Source organism: Camellia sinensis, chromosome 5 (genome assembly GCF_055761805.1).
Source record: "Camellia sinensis isolate YWXY chromosome 5, ASM5576180v1, whole genome shotgun sequence".
NCBI lineage: Eukaryota > Viridiplantae > Streptophyta > Magnoliopsida > Ericales > Theaceae > Camellia > Camellia sinensis.
Window position 1 is genome coordinate 91,025,712 of NC_138965.1, and position 12,312 is coordinate 91,038,023.

A 12,312-nucleotide genomic window follows, 5' to 3' on the forward strand; every position below is an offset into this window, starting at 1 on the left:
CTTTAGAAGAGAAGATAAATTTTCTGATTACTAAACCGTCTTCATAACAACCATGAGTTATAGAGTATGCTTTGAAATCTCAGTAGGAAGTTGTAAGTTTAAATTTTAATAGAATTTTTAAATGGAATATATCAGTGGATAGAATGGTGATCGAAAGGTTTAAAATTTATTGAAACAAAAATTCTTTTAACCAAAATTTTCTCTCCTCAAGACTTTTGAGATTCTTTTTCTAGAATTTTCTCTCATTTTTAAACAAAATTTTCTCTCAAAATTTTCTCTTTTTTTTCTCCTTTTTAAAACAACAAAATGATGGCATATTTAAACAGTTCATCACGAATGCAATGTGAAACATAGATGAGAGTCTAAATCCGGCAACTTTTATAGAAAATCTATTTTATTGCAAAATCATTGCCATAAATAGACTACATCACCAGATCTTAGAGTTGTCACCTAATATTTTGAAAAAATTAGGAAACCCACAACTCGTGTCAAAGTCACTGTTTGTCGTAACTAAAGATGTCTTAATTCGGAACCTTAGATATGAGGGGAAAAGATCATTAATTGAGTACCCTGCTCACCTAATCAAAAACTCGGTCTTTACTAAACCATGATACAAGTTTTATTGGCAATATATGCTCATGTTCTAATTATTTAATAAATCTAAAAATTGTTATGTGAAACAAACAAGTATAGTTTGTGTCATTTATTTTGGAACAGTTTGATTTCATATATTTTGAAAAAGTTTTGAACAATGTACAAAACACAGAAAATTAAGTTTACAAACATGAAAATCAATTTTATTTCAAATTGAACAGCACAACCACCATCCACTGGCATTCATAGAGATGTATCAACTAAGTATCAACTAAGCAAATAACCATATGATAAAATGCTAGATATAATAAGAAAAACACATAAAAGCAGGATGTTAATATGCCAAGTGTACAGAAAAATGTTGTATTATGCACACACAAAACAAAAGGATAGTTTCAGTAAAAAACTCGCACCATTGCAGAGTCCTATTTCTGTAATTTGAATCCATGACGCACAGATCGCAGAAAATAGTAATGAAATAAAAAAATCAGTTGGGAAACATGAACTTCCCAGTTGAGATTGATCTTTTCATTGCAGCAGCAGGGCTTTTAACCAAATCGAAGACCCGATTTCCATAATTTTCCCAGCTTTTTCCTCGGATTCCTTGTGACGATCCAATGCCGGTTGACAATTGGTGGATTTTCATTTGCATATCTTCATCTTCATTAATGTGTGACATACTTGAAAATGAACCGAGTGAAACTGATCTTCTCAATTGTTCAACACCCTCATTGACAGCTTGAAAGGTGTCCTTTGGAGCAACAACATCACTAACAAGGCCAAAAACCACCTCTTCCCCTCGAACAACCCTCTCTCGATCATCTACCACCATGATCAGATCATTTTCACGATGAATTTCAAGAGACAATATGTTAAGGCTAGAAGAACTTTGTACAACACTGGCACGGCATAAAGGGCAATTCGAGTGAGATTTCAACCAAGTATCAATGCAAGGGAGGTGAAAAGCATGGTTACACTTTGGCAATAGCCGGAGGCTCTCATTTTCTTGAAATTCACCGAGACAAACCGCGCACTCTGTGCCTTCAACCAACCCATCTCCTTTCTTGTACTTACAAACCGTGATGGATTCGATTAGTGCCTCATCCAACCCGGGTGAAGCGACTTGCCATTGGTCATGATGGTTGATTTGATTGCGATTCGATTCAATTTCTGCAATTGAGCTTTGATCTCTTCTTCTCTTGCAATACTTGGAGATGAGGATGTAGTAAGTTACCAATAGGAAAGCACTTGCCAAGATGGCAATGAGGGCTATGATGAGAGGGGAGAAGTTGGGACCAGAATTGTCATCAAGTGCAAAAGGAGGTGGGGGAGGGAAGAAGAAGTAGCACCATTGTGGGCAATATGTGCTGCAAATTCCTTGAGAACAATCCCTATAATTATCATATGGTGGAAAAGAATTTGGGCTGCGCATAGAAGACATGCCCAAATCTATATGTTTAAAACTTGTTCTCTGCTTCAAGAGACAGATGGGGGTGGGGGGTGTAAGTGGAGAAGTAGAATAATCAAAAGGGAGTTAGATGGAAATGGAAGCAAAGTGAAGAAGAAGAAGAAGAGGTGGAAGCTGATGTGTCTTTTTCATATGCTCTGCTTTAGAATTACTTTAGTTTTCTCATCTTCTCTTTTTTTGGATTCACTTTACAATTTCCTTCATTGGAGATAATGGCTTGTGGACCAAGGAAAAAATTGTTGGTTGTTTTCTTTTTTTTAAAAAAAATTATTTTGATGTTGAAAATGACTATTCGACACCTAATCACCGTCCAAGTTGGTTGGTGAATACAACTGTATGGGGTGTAAAATAACCTCCAAACCATTTGAAAATGATTGTTGCCTTGCCACAATAGAGAAAATGACACCCCAATAAATAATTTTATTATGTCCGACTTTAAATCTTATTGTTGTATATATCTCCTCTATTTTCCGATAAACAAATTGATTACTTATAATATCTAGATCCTATTTCCCTCTTGTCGATAACCACGAAAATAAATTTCTTTAAAAAAGTCTTGCAACTCTTGCCATCCTTCGAAGGAGTCAAACTTTTATTGGCCCATATGGATTTAACATATGGAGACTTCCACACAGATGAAGAGTGACGTCACATATGACATGAGATTAGCCTTTGTCTAATAGATGGTAGGTTCAAGGAAGGAATCTAAAATAACCTCATAAAGAGGTCCTAATTAATCAAACTTGAACTTTAAATAATGAGAAATAATTCATTTAAATTTTATTTTTTTTTTAAGTCCTAGATCCCTCCATTAAGCTCACATCTCTTTTAATCTCAGCCAGATGAGCTCTTGTATGATGTTGGCTCCATCTTTTGGCTGTAAAGAAGAAAAAAAATCAGCCCGTTTGAAAACAGACTAATTTAGTAATTTTTTTGTTATTTGGCTAAAATATGAGCTAAAAAAACTAGTATGTTTGGGATGACTTTTTAACTTTTTACGAAAAGATGTGCAAAAAGTAGAGAGAAAAGAGAATCTTTGACTTTTTAGTATGAGTTATTAGTTTTTTGGCTAATTTAGTAACTTTTTGACTTTTTGGTTAAAAAGTTCGAGTTGCGAAACGAGGCCGATTTGGGTAAACTATTAAACGAACTTAATCAAATGAAACAAAACTAAAACTTGTACATGAGAATCTTTGATGTGTATACTTATATTTTCTTAGGATGATTTTGATGTCTATTTCCAAACAAGAATAGTGATTTGTACTTGCAACCTTGCAATGCTCAAATTTTATAGCATAAAGTTCAATTTTAAAGCATTCTGATCCATTCTAATCAACAACCTACAGGAAAAGTAGAGGCAACAAATTGCAATGCTCAAATTTTACAGCATAAAATTCAATTTTAAAGCATTGTGATCCATTCTATTCAACAACCTAGAGTCAGAAAAAGTAGAAGCAACAAATGTAGGTCTTCACACCCATTTAGCCTTTAATAACTAATAACAACACAACAGAATCATAGGGATTGACTCCGACAATACAAAAAACCGAGCATAGAGATTGCAGATTAATCATCTCTGCAATAAATAAATAAATAAATAAATATTACAGAAATTCAAATTCTAAAACTAATACGACTTTGCAATTCATAGTCTAGAGGTGACTCCCTTTATTCTTATAACTACATTGTGGGGGAAGAGAGAGAGAGAGAGAGAGAGAGAGAGAGAGAGAGAGAGAGAGAGAGAGAGCTATATAAATGTTCTTATTTTTTATATTGAAAATAATCCATAAACTTTGTACATATTTATTGTTTGTTCTTTACTTTCTACAAAGAATGAATAATGAATATATAAACAATATGCTAAATGAAGAAAGGGGTCTATGCTCTTCCTTTCCTCCTTTCATCCAATGCCTGCTCAAAAAAATTAGTATAAAATATTTCAATTATGACAAATTTGTTTGACATAGGTTAGCAAAAAATTAATAAAGCAAATCAGAGTACGGCGCATAAAAGCAATTGAATGTCACTAAGCATGATTGGACTACTCAAAAGGACAAGTTAAAACATCAGTTACAACATGCATACAAAAACAAGTGATGAGAAATACTCGAATATCCAGATTGTATTAAGGGTTTGAAACATTAAAAGAATAAAAGATAGAAAGCTCAATATATATCTACTAAAACCAATTGAAATCTCAACAAGATTGATATACAGTATGTTCTAGTTTACCACAATATGATGAAACTCTCCGAGTATCCACATATTCAAACATAACAAACAATGATCTTGATTTGTTCCAAATAGATAGTAAATGATCTGATTGTAGATATAAAAGAAAAGTTGTGTTAAGGGCTTGATTAGATTGAAATATAGTATAGAACTTTTATGCAGTTAACTTGTATCTTATTGTGCAACAGTGAAGGAATTCCCATGAGACTAAAGAAACATTTTACAAGATGACTGTGAGACCAACTATAGTTTATGGTTACATAATGCTGGACAATCAAGAAACATGTTAGTAGAAGGAATGTAACCCAGATGAGAATGTTGGGATGGATGTGTGGAAAAACTAGGGGATATAGGATTAGGAATATAAATTCTCCTGGAGGGCATCCAACGAACCCGACAGTTTAAACCCTCGGTCTGGCTTCATGAGTGCAATACAAAGTAGAAAGAGAGTCCAAATCTGACAAATCCAAAGAAAATCTACTAATCGCAAGAAATGCCAAAATGGACTGCACATCAGACTCAGAGTCGCCGCCTAATCTTTTGGAGGAAACTAGGAAACCTTGACTCGTGCCAAAGGCCATAGTCCGTCCTAACCAAAGTGTCTCGACTCAAGAGTTTATGTATGAGGAGGGAAGGTCATGAATTGAGCACCCCTGCTCATCCGATCGAAAATCGGCCTCCACTAATTCTTGATATGAGAAAGAATTATTAACACAATATGATTATATAGCCCAATTATTATCGTTATCCTTACTATGTAGAGCAGACAAGTATAGACCAAATCACCTATTTCAGAATGCTCTAATCTCTCTTGCCATTTGCAAAGGGTTTGAAAGCAGAAATCTCATGAAAAATCAAGATAACCATCATGCGAAGAGATCAAAGTCATTCGAACTTAGGCAACAAAGCCTCCATACAATGAGCAAACATGGAGATACATCACATAAGCACTTAGCCTCATACTATCATGCTAGACATAATAAGAAACAATCACATACTCAGGATGCGAAGATGAAAGAGGCTCACCTAGTACTCCTCCGCACCATGCCATGAGCATAAAGAGTTAGAAATCAATGCATGATCCTAGATATCAAACTAAATGATGTGCAAAGGAAGATAAAAGAAAACTAGAAAACTCACTGAGTACTCCAGCTAAGCATAACAGAAAACAATTAATTAGAAATATGCATGATCCTAGATATGATAGCTAATGCAAGATTCACGCACGATGGGTCCTATGAGCTCTGATTCTAATAAGATGGCATGTAAATCATTGAAGCTACACACCACATAACTACCAAAATATAATGCTCCAAGCTCAAATGCATGATCCTAGACTAGACATGTAAATTTTATGAAGACAAAATAAAGCTAAAATAAGATAAAGGGAAGAAGAGATAGAGAGTATAGATAGGAGAAAGGAGACCTGTTCCAACGCATGCAATGGATATAATGAATAATAATCATGAAAATACAATAAAATGAAATAAAGGGAACTCCAACGAGGATAAAGAGATTCTCGGCCTCTAACACATGAAAATAGGTACAAACTACCCAAATTCATGAAATACAATGGCGAGGGGAGATTCAATCTATACTCGAGGAGGAAGCCATGCCTGGGCTTCTACATCATCAATGATTTATCAAAATAATAAAAAAATATATAAAAGTATAGAAAAAGGAAAACTCTACGAGAAGCGAAGGGTTCTCCTCTCCATACTCATTGAAATGAGTATGAGCTACTCAAATCCATGTAAAATGGGTTCGGGAGGAGAGAACCAATCTCTTCTCATAGAGAAAACCATGCTTGGGTTTTTAACCCATAACAAATCAACAAAAAGAAAAAGCAATTCGGACTTAGCCAAAGTCTCTATATAGGCTCCACCAACTACAGAAAGGTGAGGAAGAAAAGAGAATCCAAATATATTATCAACAACCACCCAAGAATGATCTCAAAATCTCAAGAAAGCTTCAAACAGAAAAAGAATAGAAATAGAAATTGCAAGAATTTTAAGAATGGAAGTAGGGATTACCTCTAAGCTAGTAAAGAGAGGGCCCAAACTGGTCACAAACTCTAATCCAAGCACCCTCTGGCCAGTAGAGGTCCCTCGCTCGAAGTCTCCACACAAAGGGATGAAGAGAGTAATCTTAAGTGTATCAGTTCCAATGTCCAAATCCCACTCAAATTAGTTGATTGATTACCTAATTAACTAAGTCATTACCTAGAATTTTAGGGAATCCTTTAGGAGTTAGAATTTTTGGAACCCTTAATCCTCCAAAGAGAGGGGGTTTTATAGGCTTGGAAGGCTTGGAATGTGCCTTTAAATCTCTAGGATCCGGATGGAATATTCCAAGATCCTTGGGACACCTCACAAGAAAGCTACTTGGTTGACGTCAAAACAGGTTGCACCAGATAAGACTTGTCCGGCCGGCATCGAGTAGTTTGGCGTATTTCTTCAAAAAAAGCTCCGGTGAGGTTGAAAAGATCCAGCCACGCATCACCAGATCATTATGTTCACTGCCGGATATAAATTGTCCGGCTTGTAGTTTTGAAAAGCTGTTTAGCTGACCTAGCCTTATCTAGCTTATTTTCTTGAAAGGTTTCTCGAGTTTTCTCATTCATTCTGCCTTTCTAAGCTTACTCTTTTTAAAAAGTGAATTAAATACTTTTGGAAAACATACTACTAAGAACGGCCAAATGAATGAAAAAGTACCAATTGCCTTAAAAACATTTTGAAAATAGGTTTTAAGAGTCTAGAAAATCTTTTAGCCAAAACAGGTATAGGGAAGTTTGTCACTCTCCATCCCTAACTTGTTGCTTGGAGCGATCTCCGATTTCTTCATCGGGAGCTTTTCATAGAGCACCCAAGTCTTAAAGCCGGTCAAAAATAGGATGTCTACATAGAGGTAGCACATATTGTAGATAAAATAAGAAACATCAATTGAGACAGCTTGAGCATGCAGGAAGAAGATTGATAAATGGACCAGTTAGGAAGAGTGACATTATCCCCACTGAAGGTGATTCTAGGGAGCGAGGGAGACTGAAAGTAACTTGATTTGAGATGATAATAATAATAATGAAAAACTGGTCCATTTTACTTTCATGATCAGAACTGAGAAATAAATCTGTTGATGGCATCTGAAGCATGTTCTGCTATCCTAGAAAATAATTGTGGATGAGATTGGAGACTTAGGAATTAACAATGAAACATGAGTAAACTATGTCAAATTTGCAAGCATGTTATGGGAAGCTAAGCTGCAGGGAAATAATTGATTGTGAACAATAAATACAAAAAATGTGTATTTAGGGAAGTCTGGCAAGTTATATGAGTGATCCTGCTAGAAAGAGTACCTTGCTTTGGGACATTCTCATGGTTAACACCTAAAAAGCACAATCACTCGGACATGCAAATTTTTTAAATTATAAGACACAACACGTCGGGGACACCTGCAAAGCATACAATTTTATATAATTTTTATGTGATATTTTCTTAATGTTATATATTTATTCTATGTCAAAATATTTATTCTCGTCAAATTCATCAACCTTGGTATGTTATTCTAGTAAAAAATAAATAAATGAAAAGGGTCCCCCAACATATCCCCAACATGTCCGACATGTGTATGTGACTTCTGAAGAGGTATCCATGCCTCGTAGGTTAACATGAGTATCATGCATTCTGCAAAAGAACGAATAGCAACACATCAAACATCATTGAATCTATGGGAGAGGGCACAATGTCTCACCATTCCGATAAAAAAAAAATTTGTAATTTCTCTTTTCCTCCACTGTAAACAAAAAGACATTAGGAAGAACCATAAGATAATATATATATATATATATATATAATAGATTCCTTTAAGTACCAACAGGAATAAGCGAACTCTTACTAACGTATTCACTTTCAATCCAAACACTGCTTCAAAGCATACAGACACACATTATGTCAAATACTTCAATTGTTTGTCCTCTGCATCACAGATTTGTTGAGAAAAAAAACCACCCAAGCAATGGATGCAATAAAATAAAATTTACACAGAATTTATGTGATTCTGCAAATGCCTACATAAGCAGGTGAGATAGGGCAATACAATAACAGTAAAAATTACATATGGTGAGACAAATACACTCCCTGGTATTTTTCCCATTACAACCTGACTGTTATTGCTCTCAATCTTACACCCCACAATAGTACACAATGTTATCAAAGCAATTGTACTCACTTTTTTACATTTGAAACACTGTTCTGGCCATCCCTGTACTCTAATTAATTTTATTCAGAGATTAACCTCTCTTCTTTCGTTTTTTTCTGACATGAAGTATATGATTAAGAGGCACCAAGAGGATGCAACCCATGTACAAAGGCTATCTCAACTGTACATCAAAAATAGTCAAAAGTATCTACAAATTCAAAAAAAAATGAGTCAAGAAAGGATTAACCCTCCCCACATCCAACTATACAAAAGGACAATCTTTAAAATTGGCTCTTCCCCACTGTCAAAGGTTCTCCTATTGAGCTCACCTCAAATCCACCACATAATAGGCGAGAAGCGAAGCACCAAAACTTGACCTCCTCAAATTCTTCCCTAGTACCAGAGCAACTCCTCCACCTCCTTGGGAAACACCCAATCAACACCAAACATAAAAAGAAGGGCTAAAGCTCCCGAGCCACATCACAATGAATGAGAAGGTGGCTCACATTCTTCTCATCATCCTTGCAAATATAGAACCAATTTACATGCACCTGCCTTCTTCTAATCAAATTGTCAATAGGAGGATTTTACCATGCACTGCACATCAAACAAAAGACGGCCCTTTAGATGGAATCTTTGTATCCCAAACCCCTAACGAAGGGAAGAGAGACCTCCCTAGAGCCCACAAGGGTCTCATAATAAAAATTTACACTAATGCAGCCAAAAGAACCTTCGATCCGCTCCATCCCCAATGTAAGAAGCATACAACAGCCCCAGTGAACTCACTCCAACAAATCCCCCAAATCCCAATCATCAAACTCCCTCTGTAAATCAATATCCTAAAACACACACCCACCATCACACTTCAAATAATCATACAACGCAGCCTCCCATTCAAAGCTGCACAAGCCACATTGGGGTAAGTGGCCACATCCAACATGTCAACATCACACCACCAATGACTCCAAAACCTCGCCCGATTTCCAACACTCGTATGCATGCCTCAGGGAGGTGTATGTGCTTCATAGGTGTCATGACACTAGTTCAGTTGGTACTTGCCCCGGAAACAAGCCTGGTTCATTTTTTAAACAGAGTTGTTATAAGTCTCACAATTATAGAAGAGAATACGGCATTTTACTAAACTGAACCTCCATTTACTGGCATCTGTAGATTATAGTTTTAACAGTACTACATAATTTAGGGGGAAATTTATGTGGTAGATGAGTTGGGTATGGCTTGTTTATGACCTAGCAATTTGTCTTCGGTCCTCAAAAAGGATAGGAATAGAGACCTTGCAACATAAATGTCGGGATCAAACCTTCTTAGATTTTATACAATCACCCTTCTAGTATCTTTAATAATATGAAAAACATAAAGGAATTCAAGACTTGATCAAAGGTAAAGGTTTTATTTTTATTTGGATGAGCTACTCATGACTTGAGGAGCTCACATTCTATATCTAATCTGTTCATATTGATCTCATGCAACAATGAACTCAATATAGGCACTTCAACAAGAAACATGTCTGTGTAAGAATTTAATGAACGTGAATGAGAGTTTCATTTTAGTAGATGCAATGATAAGAATAAAGAGGTCTTTCTCAAAGAAATTAGAGGGCATGCAATATAAAAACCATTACAAGCATTTTAATATTAAAGAAGCAAAAGAGTTCTAACATACAAAGAATCAAGCTACATTATGGTTGTATAAGACTATCACAAACTATGAAGCATGTCATACCCGTATGTTTCTGGTATGGGTACAAGTTGGGTACTTTTGCATGCATACAGGTACGCAAAATACCTATCCATTTTTTTCCTTCAATTTTCTGATTGTTGGGTACGGTTCAAGTTAGGGCTGCTCAAGGGTCAAGTCAAGTCAGTTCTGTCATCAACCCATCATTCGAACCAACCAATTCGGGTTGGAAGTGTGAACACCCGATTTCGACCGCTCAACCCTTTGAAACTGAAAGCATTTGGTCAATGGTTCGGCAATTGGACTTCAGTCGGTGGTGATATAGATCTGAGAAAAACCAGATCATCCAATCACGTCTTCATCCTCTCATCTTCCATAATATTTGAGTTTTAACAAAGGGGTAAAGGGTGAGGCCATGGAGGAGAGTTCGACACAATGGGTTGACGGAGAACTGAGTGCGAGAGTCAGGGGCAATGGATTGACGGAGAGCGAGAGTTGGCGATGAATCTGTAGTGGCCAAATCATGTGAGAGAAGACAGTCGACCGATGAGGCAAGGACAACTGAAAGCTAAAGGGAAACACTGCAAGACTGAGGCCGAGAGAGAGAGAGAGAGAGAGAAAAGAAGAGAGAGAGGAGAGAGATTGTGAGAGACATGAAGAGACAGAACACTGTCGTGAAATGATGGAACTACAGACGGAGAACATTAACATTGAAAGTTGAAAAGTACAATGAGGGAAATGAAAAGGTCGGCAGAGAAGATGAGAAAAGTGAGAAATTTGATGAGGCGTAATTTAGGGGTCCAATTACAGAGAGGCACGTACAAAACAATAGTTGGAGTGTAATTTGTAAATCCAATTAAGGGTGTTTTGGAAAAATAATATAGCATGAAGTTAACATTTTAAATTTTTTAAGAAATGATTTGACAAATTAGTAAAATATTATTTTTTTATTTTTTTAATTAATATTTATTTATAATGTCACTTTATCATAAAATGACCAAAATATCCCATCCAACTTAAAAAATTTACTTTTTAACCCATGTAACTCATTTTCTAACTATTTATTAACATGGAGGGCAGTGCAGTAATTTCACACCTTACGTTTCTATACTTCCCAAATGATGTTGGGAGCATCTATTTACACACACACCTCTCTCTATACACATCCTCCACACACAACTCTCTAACACACCCTCTCATTAAGTGTGAGAAAAGAAGATATAGTGTGTGCAAATAGAAGCTCCCAATGATGTTTGGCGTTTTTAACTGTAGGGGATGCGTTTTTGAAGTTACTAAAAACAAAGCTTTTTCATTGGATTCCCAAATAGCCACTAAGTGAGCTCATGTGTAAATGTGCTCATATTTTCGAATGGTTCGGTTCAATGAATATTAATTTATTGGAACAGTTGACTGACTATTCTTTATAAAACTTTGAAATCTTGCAACTGACGCTGGCTGTAGAGATTGACGAAACCGACCATTATGATTCGAGTCGAGGCAGTTCAGTCGATTTTTTTAAGTGGTTCAGATATTTGAACAGCCTTAGTTCAAGTACATTTTGGTTTTGCACTCGGTACTTATGTGGATATAGTGAGGCTTGAATACAATTTTCTTACAAATATAAAGGTGTTGGAATAGTTATTATGCGAGGTGGTTTTCGCACTGTTGAATAGTGAAGCTCCGTGGCCAAACTGGACTATTCGAGAATCAAGATCTACAAAACAAAGAATCAGTGAGGTTGCCCGACCAAAGTTGGCTAGAAAACCCCTTAATGACTTAGAGAGAAAAAGAAAGGTAATATAGATAGAGAGTAATAACAAAGAATTGTATTTCGAATGCAGGACTACGTCCCTTTCCAGGAAGAAAAAGGTTACCTTTGGCGGTGTTGCCTTGCTCTCCTAAAGTGGTACCAAAGATATGTCCCCTAGTCCCCCTTGTTCTGTCTGCCATCGTACCTTAGTGGAGGAAAATGATAGCGAGTTTGCTAGGCATGTAGGTGTCACGATCCAAACTCGCCCCTACAGGTTTAGCGTCGTAACCGACCAGTAATTCATAGATTACCGAAGGCCTCATAGATAGAAAGCATAATATTAGGGGCTAGCGGAAGCAAATAACAAATATATACTGTC

At 36.2% G+C, this 12,312-nt stretch overlaps 1 protein-coding gene across 1 annotated transcript; it reads right to left on the minus strand.

The window, feature by feature from the left end:
- Positions 1–902: 902 nt before the first annotated feature.
- LOC114298786 (RING-H2 finger protein ATL51) lies at positions 903–10,933 on the minus strand. Its single transcript, XM_082869230.1, has 2 exons — positions 10,229–10,933; positions 903–7,974 (listed from the first exon to the last, which is right to left on the minus strand). Exon 2 carries the CDS (start codon positions 2,033–2,035, stop codon positions 1,082–1,084), a length of 954 nt encoding a protein of 317 aa, XP_082725356.1. The 5' UTR covers positions 2,036–7,974; positions 10,229–10,933; the 3' UTR covers positions 903–1,081.
- Positions 10,934–12,312: the final 1,379 nt, after the last annotated feature.

Coding starts and splice junctions, on each gene's coding strand:
- LOC114298786 (XM_082869230.1), bottom strand. CDS start 2,035: ATGTCTTCTATGCGCAGCCCAAATTCTTTTCCACCATATGATAATTAT.